The 14,226-nt window shown below is 38.5% G+C and overlaps 1 protein-coding gene across 1 annotated transcript in view; it reads right to left on the bottom strand.

Annotated features, from left to right (window-relative positions):
• Positions 1–2,640: 2,640 nt before the first annotated feature.
• Positions 2,641–14,226, bottom strand: part of dip2cb (disco-interacting protein 2 homolog Cb) — a 57,856-nt gene continuing 46,270 nt past the window's right edge. The window contains exons 27-38 of the mRNA XM_083525476.1: positions 13,457–13,578; positions 12,128–12,239; positions 11,890–11,999; positions 10,777–10,907; positions 10,187–10,355; positions 9,789–9,959; positions 8,954–9,015; positions 8,729–8,786; positions 8,541–8,615; positions 8,223–8,397; positions 4,766–4,889; positions 2,641–4,432 (exon numbers count right to left, since the gene is read on the bottom strand). Coding sequence (XP_083381602.1) covers positions 4,180–4,432; positions 4,766–4,889; positions 8,223–8,397; positions 8,541–8,615; positions 8,729–8,786; positions 8,954–9,015; positions 9,789–9,959; positions 10,187–10,355; positions 10,777–10,907; positions 11,890–11,999; positions 12,128–12,239; positions 13,457–13,578 — 1,562 coding nt within the window. The 3' untranslated portion in view covers positions 2,641–4,179. The remainder of the gene's footprint in view (positions 4,433–4,765; positions 4,890–8,222; positions 8,398–8,540; positions 8,616–8,728; positions 8,787–8,953; positions 9,016–9,788; positions 9,960–10,186; positions 10,356–10,776; positions 10,908–11,889; positions 12,000–12,127; positions 12,240–13,456; positions 13,579–14,226) is intronic.

Below are 14,226 nucleotides of genomic sequence, written 5' to 3'. Positions count from 1 at the left end.
TTGAGCCTGGTTCCTCTCAAGGTTTCATAACATCTAAGGGAGTTTTTCCTTGCCACAGTCACCATGGCTACTCATCAGGGATACATACACACCATTTACCTAAATTCTGTAAAGCTACTTTGAGACAATGTTTGTGAAAAGCGCTATAGAAATAAACTTGACTTGATTTGTTCATATGGTATATTTTAAGCCAGGATAGAAAATTGACAGCGGAATGCTTGATCAGTTGCAATGTTTATAAATACGAGTGTCACGTATCGCCAGTCTTGCTTTTATTACTCCAAATCCCCTAAATGCTAAATGTCTTTTTGTCACTTAAACTAAAAACCTTTTCAAAACCTTTTACTTTGGATTCCAACCTGATCAAAGACCTTCTTAAATCTACACCCGAGCCTTCAGTATTCTTAAATGGCCAGGCCTGAGTGTAGCCTATAGCACTACTAGGACTATGGGCTCTATACGGTCATTCCTCATCAAAGCCTTGGGTGGTTCCATGAAATTCAGGAGTAAGAACGGGCGCTTTGAGGATGGATTGGACTGTAGTTATTGTCAACAGTCTCCTACACTGACTCAGGACTACTTTTCGCTTCTGATCATCATCACTGTACCCCGCAACATTGTATATCTGCTATAAATAGACACTCGGTGCAACCCAGATGAGGATGGGTTCCCTCTTGAGTCTGGTTCCTCTCAAGGTTTCTTCCTTATGCCAATTTAGGGAGTTTTTCCTCGCCACAGTCGCCACAGGCTCGTTCATCAGGGACAAACTTACTTATAAAGAACATATTCACTCTTAATCACCACATTATCTGTGTAAAGCTGCTTTGAGACAATGTTCATTGTTAAAAGCGCTATACAAATAAAAATTAATTTAATTGAATTCCTAATTGAACAAGATTAGGATGGGTTTTCATATTGAATCTGGTTCCTCTCATAGTTTTATCCTAATATCACAGTCATCTCTGGCTAGCTTATTAAAAATAAACTAATAGGGACTCATTTATGAAGGTAGAATGTATTCTTAATCTTTATGTTAAGGTGCTTTGGGATTGTGTCCACTCATAAGCCTTTTAGAAATTTCATTTTAACAACAGTGAGTACATCTTTAGCTCCTCAGTGGTGTCTCAATGCTCAATACTTGCGTCTCTCTCTTTATTATCTCCATACTTAATGTAGCCACAGGCGTAACGTTATGACCACCTGCCTAATATTGTGTTGGTCCGCCTTTTGCTGGCAAAACAATCCTGACCCATCGAGCACTAACTGCATTAACTTCTTCAGCAATTTGAGCTACAGGAGCTCGTCTGTTGGACTGGACCACACAAAACAAGCCTTTTGCTGGTTCACCACTGTTCCTTCATTGGATCACTTTTGATAGATACTGACCACTGCAGACTGGATCACCCCACAAGAGCTGCAGTTTTGGAGATGCTCTGACCCAGTAGTCTAGTCAACACAATTAGTCCCTTATCGAACTCGCTCAAATCCTTACGCTTGCCCATTTTTCCTGCTTCTAACACATCAACTAACATGCTGCTTAATATATCCCACCCACTAACTGCTGCCATGATGAGGAGATAATCAGTTATTCACGTCACCACTCAATTTTCTGAGCAGCCGATAGGATTTATGTTTCACTGAAAGCTGTATTCTGTATATATTTGTGACAAATAAAAAATCTTAAATAAAAATTGTGAAACAAAGTGGTGATTTCTACATGAATTTCCAATTCCACATTGACTTTCTATACTTATGCTTTAGTAAATGCAAATTGCCTATACTTAAAGATTTGATTTAAAATTCAATGTGATGTAGTTGCAGTGGGGGAGTGGTGGCTCCAGCGGTTAAGGCGCTGGGTTGCCGATCAGAAGGTCTTGGGTTCAAGCCCCGGTATCGCCAAGCTGCCACTCTTGGGCCCTTGAGCAAGGCCCTTAACACTCTATGCTCTGGGGGTCCCTTACGAGGGAAATATCAAGGTCCGTGACGTCGGAGTGACGTGGGGCCGCCTTCCCGTGGGCTCACCACCTGCAGGAGGGACCGTAAGGGACGGTGCTGTGAGGATTGGGCAGCAGTCGAAGGCGGGGGCCTGCTTAGACTGCTGCCCCCGCGACCCGAATTACGGATAAGCGGGAGAAAATAAATGAATGAATGTGATGTAGTTGTGGACAAAATCGGATCACATCGAGGTTTTCGATCTGTACATCTAAAAAAATAAATAAATACTACAAACAGGGATTTGTCTACACTCATCTCAATATGTTTTGTGATTGGTTTAGAGAGTGTATATTTTCAAATTAGTTTATCGGTGTACAGTATATCAGCATTAAAGCCATCCAGAATTCTTTTTGAAGTATGAACACAACTTTCTCATTCGCAATATAAAATAATGAGTCTAAATCAGCTCTCAGTAATACAGTGCCATCCTCCTTACCTTCTACATTATAATCTCAAAATCATTCTGTACCTATGTTTTATTAGATTCGGTTAAATTTGTTCCAACAGTAACTCAGTTGTTCAGACGAACAAGAACGCCTTTTTAAATCTGATACACTAGTGATCGACTTCTATTCTAAAATAAATGGAATGATACCTCTTTTAAATTTAACAACATTTAAACAAAGATCTTATGACGGACAGCACTTTTACTGAATAATAGAAAATATTTTATTGACATTTTAAAAGACATTTTTTTTTTCTTTTCGCTTTTACCATTTTGACAGAACCCACAGCTCAGAGCCCTGCAGGAAATGTAAGACACAAGGGAAAAAAAAAAAACCCATACAAACCAGGATTTACACACACACAGTGATCTCCACCTCTCTGACTCCTTCATTACTACTTCCCTTTGTTATCATTTTTGTTTTGTGGAGTCTCTCTCTCTCTCTCTCTCTCTCTCTCTCTCTCTCTCTCTCCCCTTTTTCCATCCAAGCTACATACAATAACAGAGAGGAAGCAGTGCTTTATGTCGTCATCTTCATAAACACAAGCTATACATAATATATACATGTATGTATCTGCATGTTCGATATTCACACAAAATGGCATGACCAAAAAAAAAAAAAAAAAAAGAGATAAAATGAAGAAGAAGAAAAAAAAAAACGTATGCTATTGCATAAAATAAAGAGGACAAACGGAACAAGCTGTGCACAAATCACATTTGAAAAATATTAAGGAAAATAAGTCGTTTAAAATGTTTTGCTTGATATGTCTTTTGTATAAAACGGCTACTTTTTCATCACCACGTTTAAAAAAAAAAAAAAAAAAAAAAAAATTGAACGCCTTTAGATAATGAGGGGTAGGTCAGACTCGACAGTAAATATCTTATAAAATTCCCTGACTTGAAAATATTGCAGGATAAACATAATGAAGCGACACTAGTAAAACCAACGAATTGCACATGAACAAAACACAAAACAGCAAAGAAAATGTACGATACGTCTCCGAGTTCCTTATATACACAGGTGTGTTGGCCCATATATGGGTGAGTGCTTGAATATGCAGGCCATTTGATTATGCATGTAGTTTTGTAAACCTGTCTATTGCATCAGCACACTTTCACTGACTTCTTGTGCCATAAACAAAAAAAATTATAATAATAATAATAAAAAAAAAGGTGGGATTTGCTCTTGTTGGCTGAAAGTATACATGTTTTGGCTGAGAACTATCATATGTAAGGATCCACTTTTGCATGCAACATGTTCTTTCCACTGTGTCCTTCAATGTAGTTGGTGGAAAACTCTATTAATGTTGCATGCAGTGTTTAAAAAAAATAATAAATAAAATGACGACAAAAAAAATTCTAGGCAAAAAGTAAAAACCGGTTTGCACAGACTGATGCCCGGTACCAATCCTGTAAACAAATGCCTACTTATTTACTGTGTGTTTGTTCAGGTGCGTGGCTACATTATTTCTTTTTTACCTTAAAGATGTTGAATTATCTGAATTCTATTAGTGCTTTCAGCTTCCGAAAGTAATTACTTGTGTTTGTACATATTATAAGCCATTTCTAAGGTGGTCGAATGCAAATATGTGATGGAGAAAGTGCATCTTTTTGTCAGCGGGTTGCCATATTGTGTGTTTCAGCATTTTCTAGACTAAGTCTATGCACCCGGCTGCGAGCGTGTGTCCTACGTGTTTGAGTGGAAGCGTTCGAGTATCTTTTCAAGTTTTTCTTCTTTTCTACATGTTGTAGGCGACGTATATGGGGTCGAGCTGGTCGGCGAGGAAGCCGTCTCTCAGGTGCATGCGCTGCTTCTCTCCGCGCGAGTTGATAGGAATGACGCCGGTATCCACGACAACCACCACACCAACGATCAGGTAATGCTCCTCCAGAACTACATTGGTTACCATGGGAACCAGATCCAGAGCTTCCTGCTCTGAACCGTCTAGCTCGACCACCACAACCAAAAGCTTAGTCCAGGTGAACACGGCACTGAAACACACACAAAAAGATCAAGATCCAAACACACACACACACACACACACACACACACACACACACACACACACACACACACACACACACACACACACAGACACACACACAGACACACACACAGACACACACACAGACACACACACAGACACACACACAGACACACACACACACACACAGACAGACCAAGAACGAGCAAAACCTCTGCAGTCATTTCATGTTTAAATGTTCAGAATGTCTGCTTCTTTATTTGCCGACATACAACGTGAGTTGTGAATGCATACGTGTGGATAATAGTGTGGTTGTGTGTTATTGCACGCGTGTACTCACCATTCTGTAATGCTCTTGTGGGTTCGGATAATAGAAGTCTCAATATCAATGGGGTGGTACTGCATCCCTCTCAGCTCCATCGCCTCGTCCAACGCTCCCACCACATACAGAGCATCGTGCCTCTCTGTGACAAAAACGTACACAAACACACACACACTACTTTATGTGCAGTAACACAATGTTGAGGGGCGTGTACAGGTATGTGTACTGGTTGATGTGGCAGAATTTGAATATGGAAATCATTATTTGGGTATTCATTATGTTATTGGTGCAAGTCAATTACAATTTTAAAAGAAAGCTGCATCCTGAACCAAAAAAGTGACAACACAGTCAGCTGCAGAATTAATGGCACCATGGATAAAGATGGTTTTTGGGGGAAAAAAGACTGAAAATATAAACCTTAATTAAAGTAAAGTTGTTAAAAAACCAACAAATAAGTATTTGATAATAGCGGGTATACCGCCATGCCTTTCATTTGAATTTACTTTCATACACAAAAAGCTAAATATACATGACCAAATTGTGGCTTAAAAGCAATTTTGTTTTTCTAGACATTAATTGTAAATGATTTAGGAGATCAAGTTTTTCAAATCTCTAGGATCCAGTGTTCTCTTTCTCTGGATCCTTTAATACAGTTCTAGTTCAGTACTAGCATGACCATGTCAAAAACTTGATTGTGGTCATGCAGGCATTATTTTTTGTGTGGACTTGGATGCAAGTTTTGGATTATTGTCCTGCTGTATATATATAATATCCAAACGTGACTAAGTTTCCTGGCAAAAGCAGACATATTTTACCAGGTGGATTCTAGTAAATGCACTTGTACGTTTACTGAGGCAATTCAGAGGGTTGATCCAATATAACCACAATAAGCAAATTCATGCAGTTAAGAAAAGGGCTTTGTTAAGGAGTCAAACAAAAGGCACAATACAACAAAACACAGATGACCGCGTGACCGGCATTTAAAAAAACGGTTTGCATCTTCTGGCTGGCAGTTTATGGTCATTAGTACTTCACAATTTAAGAAGGCTGTAACCATAAAAAAATGTGCAAAAACTGAAGCGCTGTGAATACTTTCCAGATGCACTATAACACCCTACAGATGCGAAAGTCAATAAAATGGAAATGAAGTTAACATTACAAAGTTTACATTTTTTTGATGCGGCCCGGTGCCAAATTATCCATGGCCCATTACCGATCCAAAGCCTGGCGGTTGGGGTCCCTTGATCTAAAAGCACTAGGGGCAGTAAATGTATGAAATTTATAAGCATGTTCTGATTTACAATTATTAATGCAACAATATTACAAAAACAAAATAAAAATAATTTAAGACAGCATTAGCACTTATTTTCACTCTAATGGGACCATAAAACCATGACAAGGTTGTAGGTGGTTTTTGGAGGAAAAACAACGCTTTTTAGCGTGCATGTGAGTTGTTTATACTCTGTACACTATATTTCCGAAAGTATTGGGTCACCTGACATTTACTGCTATACGTGGTTCTTTTCCAAACTGTGACCACAGTCTTTAGATGCGCTATAATAACGTTTTGCATTCACTTGAACTTGGAAACCCAAACCTGTTCCAGCACGGCGATGCCCCTGTGCACAAAGTGAGCTCCTTGAACATTTGGTTTACATATTTTGGAGAGGAAGATCTTGAGTGGCCTGTTATAGAGCTCTGATCTCATCCCTACTGAACACCTTTGAGATGAATGTGAATGCTGACTGCACCCCAGGTCTCCTCAACTACATCAGTACCTGCCTTTCGTAACACCCTTGTGGCTAATGAACACAAATAACCATAGACACACTCCAAAATCTAGTGGAACATCTTTCCAGAAGAGTGGAGGGAATCGTAAGGGCAAATTGGGACAAAATTCTGGATGCAATGCTCAAAAAAAATTATAAATCACACACCGTACTTATGACCAGGTGACCAAATACTTTTGGCAATATAGTATGTGTAGAAGTGTCTTAAGTTTCTTTAGTGTTATTCTCTTCTGATAAAGAATCACACATGTTGCTAAGTCCCCATTGAAGTCAATACTGTAAATATACATATAACGAGTGCAAAACGCTGCTCGGGAAAAGTTTGAGATGCTAAAAATAATATATATGTAATGATTCACGCTGATGCACATGTTTTCCTCTTGCAGAAAACAGTTATAAAGTAAATGCTTAGCGTGACTGTAATGCATTAAAGACAGTGATATAAGAACACATTCAGCACACATATACAGGCACGCAGAATATAAACTCAAATAATGCATCACATTTTTTATGCTTCATTAATATGGTGTTCATTCTTATTCTTATTAATAACAATGCTCCTTTCAGAGACTCACAAGTCTCATAACTCAAATGTCCAACCTCTTGCCCAGGACGAAATCAAGGGGACGAACCGTAACGGAAAAAACACTGCTAGCGATGCAATGTTTACAAATTCACTATCAGGCTAGCGTTTAATTTTATACAAACAGACTCCTAACAAACATCAACTGACAAGATAAAAGCACCATTCTACTAAACATTTATTCTTTATTTATTTCAAGCATTTTCAAAGACAAGTACTTTCCAGGCCTTGAATCCATGTGCCTTAAATTCAAGTACTTTCTAGAAGTGTGGGAACCCTGAAAATAACAAATGTACAAATTTTTATAGAGATTTTTGCTCATTTTCATGAAGGGTGTCAATCATTTTGTAGGGCATTAATAAAAGTGTTCAGGCTAAGGTTGGGGAATCAAGAGAGGTGGAGGGATCGTAGCTCAGTGGTTAAGGTGCTGGGTTACTGATCGGAAGGTCAGGGGTTCAAGCCCTGGTATTGCCAAGCTGCCACTCTTGGGCCCTTAAACAAGGTCATTAACCCTCTATGCTCCAGGGGTGCTGTATCATGGCTGACCCTGTTCTCTAACCCCGGCTTCTCAACAAGCTGGGATATCCGAAGAATTTTACTGTGCTGTAATGTACAGTATTTGTGATAATATAAAGGCAATTCTATTTTATTCCTCTAAATGTGTTATTCTGCTCTGTGAATTAGATTAAATAAATTGCTGAGTTTATTTTTAGGTGCCTTAGAGGAAGACAGTATTTGCTCACCTTAGCTTGGAAAAAAAAAAAAATTCCATTTAGCACTACAAATGCAATACATGCACTACACATAACACACATTAATGACCACGAATAGTCGAAGATCCGATGTTTCGATAGGACGAGTCGGATTGGACTACCAATCTCACAGTCAAATCTTCACAGTGGTGTTATAAAACGTGGATCATGCCTTCTATATCTTTGTGTGATGTTTTGCACATCGTGGCTTTAAAATGTTCTAAGTAATTGTTATTATGGTTACTATCTAGTGTCGTCATCGTCGTCCAGCACCAACCCACCACCAGACTTAAAAATTCTGATTCAATAATCCTTAGTTGGGGACACCCCTAATACGCATATGCACTCACCTCCACTGGCGTCGGTGAGTTCTGTCCTGCGGAGGAAGCCGAGGTAGCCGGTTCTGGCCCAGACGGTTTGTGTGTCTCCGAAACTGAGTCTGGCACTAAAATGATCCAAGCGAACATTCTCCTCCCCGAACACTGAGAAATATCCACTTGCATTCTGACTGCTGTGCACCCATATCTGCATCACACACACACACATGTACACATACAATATTTTCTATATGCTCATCATTCACCCCTGTACAACAATAATTACAGAATATCAATCACAAACCAATACAATGTATTTTTCACATAATGACAGCCTCTGATTGGTCTAACCTCTCCTAAATGAGAATCTCCGATCGGCCCCTTTGTCTCTGGATTGGCGATGATGATGCGGACCCCTGGCAGGATCTGCGTATCAGAGCAAAAACGCCTTGTATGGATTTATCCGTTTTTTTATTATGAGGAAATATTACTTATTTCAAGTTCTTAAGCATTGAAAAAAAATCCTGCTTATTCGTTACCTTGCCTGACTCCATGAGAGGCAAACTATGTGGCGAGCCTTTTTCCACCAAGCGTACTCTAGATCCCACACAATAATAGCATTAATCAGAAAACAAACTCACTTACAGAAAACTCTTCCAGTCTATTAAAAAAACACTGTATAAACTGGGATTATGTAGAGAGTAAGTGTCTACATGGAACGTTTCAAGAAAACCGCATGTGAACAGACCATATGGATGTGCTACCTGTCATGTCGGAGTGCCCTCATGTCCACAAAGACGGTAGTGGGGTCTGGTCCTGAAGTCCCCTGCACACACACAAGCCTCTTTTTTGTCACCCTTAAAGTCTCAAACACTACATTGAATCAATAGCTTTTAAAATAGAGCAAATACTGCATGAGCAGGACATTCAGATGTTCACTATAGAGTCAAATGTATGTGTGACTTTTTCACCCTCCTGTTTCTTATACTCTCCACTCTTCTGTGAAGGCTTTCTAGTCAATTTTGGAGCATGGCTGTGGAGATTTCTGATAATTCAACCTCAAGAGCTTTACTGAGTTTTATATATATATATATATATATATATATATATATATATATATATATATATATATATATATATATATATATATATATATATATATATATATATATATACACATATACATATACATACATACATACACACACACACACACACACACACACACACACACACACACACATTTTATACTGTATGGCACTGTAAATTGATCTGTTTTGCTTAATTTTGTACTATTAATTGTTAAATTATTAACCGTATACTACTCCATACTGATCCCCATTCTTCACTCCTGGGTAGGCTACGCCATGTCTGGACTTATTTTCAAGTTTTACGATGGGGTCATCGGAATGCATCTCCATCAAAAGTCGGGGACTACTGGTGGTCTATTAATTGCACCAAATATTGCAAATAATATAATTAAGTGCAATAGATTTTTTTTTTTGTCTATGTGAGTAAGGAAAGTTGTATTCGTTTTTAATAAATGATCAAATGAAAACGGGGTGTGTGCGAGTGTGTGTTGATTGAGATGTAACTAACCTGCAGGCACACAGCTAGATTCACCCTGCATCCAAAGGAAGTACTGACAGCACGTGGGTGAAGCCCGACGTCTTTAAAAAGCTTGGAAAAGGACTGAGTCAGAGCGATACGAGGCCTCTCCTCTGCCACCACCACGCATGTGCGTACACGAGACAGATCCAGGCCTCGAGCCTGCGAGTCAAATACAAGGGAAACATCTGACTGACAAAAAAAAACTAACAAAATGTACTCTAACTAAAAGCGATGGTTTTATATGTGAACGTTCCAAAATTCATACATTGGATGAGTGTATATTTATGCGTCAGCCGCTCAGTGGAAGTAAACTCATGTGGGAGTGCATGTGACTGCTAGACTGTGTGGGAAATTGTGTGTTTGTATGTATATATTTTTATACACACCTTGAGTGAGTGAGTTAGTGTACCGAGGGTCTTGGTACAGAGCTCCATGACTGAATAAGAACAGAAAGTGTCTCTCACTTTGAACTGGCTGACAGAGAGTAACCACAGGGCCGGGTTTACCTCCAACTCTGCTGGAGGGATCAGTATGCTCTGGTGCCCTGCATACACACTACACAAAAAGATTACACACATTACGCTCATTTTCTAAAATAAAGAACCATAACCACCACTTGAAACCCTTTTCAGAATATATTTTGTACATGAAGAGGTGAAATAATCCCATTTTTAGTGATGTGTCTCAGGGTTTGTTTTATTACTGGGACAAAAAGCTCAATTTATACTACTATAAACTGACCAGTAGAAATGACCCTGCACTTATTCTGCATAAATAAATCCTGATTACATGTCTAAATAGTACTTCAGCTTACTCCTATTGCTCTGTAATCTGCTCATCAATAAATCTACTCTAAGGAAAAGCAGACTTGCAAAAGGACAAAAAAAAAAAATCACTTTTCTAATGCTAGAATTTTGTTTATGAGGGAAGAAGAGGTTTAAGGACTTGCTCTCTAATATAATCAGGTGCTTCATACCTGCAGAGGCACCAAATGACAAAGCCCAGTCCACAGTAGGGATCCAAACACACCGCTACTTCACGGGACGGATAAAGCTCACACTGCAACTTTATAGAACGACATAAAGCACTGGTGGCACTGTGAGACATCTGTGGGGTGAAGGGACAGAAGCAAAGAGGAGACGGTAAATGAATGCCATCATCATTATAACATCATATCATCATTATCATCACAACCACAATATTATCAAACTAGAAACTCTATTGAATGCATCAAAATGATCTACAAATAAATAAGTGGATCGCATGTTGTTGTTTTGGCTCTGTATTAACACGCACTGGGTTAAACATGTGTCACTGAGGAGCAGAAACTTATTAACATTTAATGAAATAATTCCACCATTTCAAAAGTTCACCAGGGATGTAATATATACTTCTATATACCAAATCTGATACTGACCACTGCAGATGGAGAACAGCCCACAAGAGCTGCAGTTTTGGAGATGCTCTAACCCATTCGTCTAGACATCACAATTTGCCCCTTGTCAAACTCACTCAAAATTATGCTTGCCCATTTTTTCTGCTTTGAACAAATCAACTTTAAGGACAAAATGTTCACTTGCTGCTTAATAAAACCCACCCACTAACAGGTGCCATGATAAAGAGATAATCAGTTATTCACTTCACCACTTAATGTTTTGCCTGATCGGTGTATAGTTCCTTTAATCTAATGCACAATTTTCTAAACAGCTGATAGAATTTACATTTCACTGAAAGCTGTATTCTGTATATAACTGTGTTTGTGACAAATAAAAAATCTTGAAACAATTCCTACATGAATTTTCAATTCCACATTGACCCTTGTATATATTTGCTTTAGTAAATGCAAACTGCCAATACTTGAAGATTTGATTTCAAATCCAATGTAATGTTGTAGTTGTGGACAAAACGGGATCAAAGTGTTTTCAATCTGTACATCTTAAAAAAACAAAAAAACAAACAAACAAATACAATCAAGTCATTTCCTCTACACTCATCGTAATGTTTTGTGATTGAATGAGAGTGTGTATATTTTAAAATTAGTGTGTGTGTGTGTGTGTGTGTGTGTGTGTGTGTGTGTGTGTGTCTGTACCTTTACTCCAGCAAGCATGCCAGTGGTGGACACACTGAAGTCTAAGTACGCTAAAGACTCTGGATCACATGGCTTATACAGGAGATGAGACCGTCTTTTTGGCAGATCATCTAAATCACAAATACACATACTAATACTGTAGTAATACTACACAAATATATATATTTTAAAAAAACTTTTCACTAAAACTAGTGTCACTAAAACTAATACTCATTTCATTTCCCTACACAACTCTCACCTGTGTCAAGAACAGGTGGCCATGATCGGAGATCCACCACTGCTGATGCCTCTTTTGACTTCAGAAGTTTACTGATTACCTGTGTGGTCATAACACACCCTGAACGACTCACCTACACACAAAAACACACACACACAGACACACACACACACACACACACAATTCGATTAAGTATTGAAAAGCACAGACATTTTTACAGACATTGCTGTCATCATTGTGTTTTTATTCACAGATCATCCATGCCATTAAAATCACCTGGCAAATTTTGTGTAGGTCCACTTGTGCTGTCAAAACTAAACCACTGAGAGATGAACTCTAAAGGTTTGCAGTGGTATCTGACTCCAACACCTGAGCAGCCTATACTTTAAACCATGTAAGATATGAGGTTGGGTTTTCTATTAGTTGGACTTTTTTGCTCAGCAGACCGACACTAGATCGGATTGAGATCAGGGGAATTCCGAGGCTAAGACAACACTTGAAACAATTTTTTGCGGTGTGATAGGAAACATTACTGTAAAAAGGCCACGAGGGAATACAGTTGCCCTGAAGAGCTGCATTTGGACTGCAACGATATTAAAGTTGAGCGGTACATGGCAGTCTAACATCCACATAAATAGCAGGAGGTTTACTGTTCAGAGCATTACATTTCCTCCAACGTCTTATCTTTTTTCCCCATAGTGCATCCCAATTCCATCTCTTTCCCATTTAAGTGAGGCACATGCACCTGGACTTCCCCATGATTCATCAGACCAATTCACCTTCTGCTGCTCCAATTCACCTTCTGACCCATTTAGGTGAATTTAGATGCAGACAGAGGTCAGCCTGGAAACTTTGACTGGCATGTGGCTTTGCTGCCCCATAAAGCTGTGTGTAGCCAGAGTGTGATGTTGACTTTCATGCCATTTGAGCCTAATAGACAATTGGACTCATCGCTATAATGATCTAAACTTGAAAACATTTTTCAAAAGCAACATTTGACCACTCAAACCAGGGAAATTCAACAAACACTGACTGAACTAAAATCAGTGAAAGTTACCATACAATCTTTAATCCTTAATAATTACAATTTTGACTATAAATTAAGAGTTTCAAGTGGTTATATTTTAGTTTTCAACAACACAGGGTCTGCATTCTGATTGCAGCCACACAACTTGCCACCTTCCATGAGCTTCTGTCAGTTAAAAGATTTACATAAAAGCTTGTGATTGGCACAATAACAGATCTGCTACAGGAGCTGCTCTGGTGGTGCAGTGAGCTCATCCTCACTGTACTAATTTTCTAACTATAAGTATATGTTTCTTGCTCATTGATGTTGACAAATATATTTACCTCTACAATCATTTTGACAGTTGGCAGTGTAGTAGCGATGTTTTGGGGATGAGGAGGCCTGACTGTGATCGGGATACAGCCAGCATACAAACAACCGTAGAAAGCGGCAATCAGATCTAAACCTGTGACACAAGGCATCAATGCAGATAGTTACAATGGGGTCCAAGTCTGAGACCACATTGAAAATCTGGAATCTTTCAAATAAAACAAAAGGTATTAGTCATTTATATTTAAAACAAGGCAAATGTTCAGTATTTTCAAAAATGTCCTGCTCGGGATTCTGCTCCATTTCAAGGTCTGTATTTAAATGTCAGCAAATGCTTGATATTAATGTTAAATGCTTTGTAATGTTTTTCACCTTTTCTTTCCTAAGGCCTAATCTTTTCTTTCGAGGACACTCAAATGGATGTGATCTAAAAATGGATCATAAGGGTTTTGCATTTCTGCAGTCGATGCCAGCTCGAATGCAAGCTGTCATTAAAATATATTCACATGGAATTCCTATGAACATAATGTCTGGTATGTCCCATGTTGTTCCCTATATTTATTATATACTAATATACTTGTATTGTATTATAAATTATTATTATTAATAATTATATTATTATGATTAACAAATCAGACGCAGTTTCAAACTGTAAGAGTCCACTTTCTATATTTGGTTATATATATGAAGTGGTTTTTTTATATTTATATATATGTTTGTGCAGCGGGGAAAATAAGTATTCGACACATCAGCATCAGTAAGGGGATTTCTAAGTGGGCTATTG

This window comes from Silurus aristotelis (genome assembly GCF_946808225.1).
Source record: "Silurus aristotelis genome assembly, chromosome: 22".
Classification (NCBI taxonomy): Eukaryota; Metazoa; Chordata; class Actinopteri; order Siluriformes; family Siluridae; genus Silurus; species Silurus aristotelis.
This window is presented reverse-complemented; position numbering and strand designations above follow the sequence as displayed.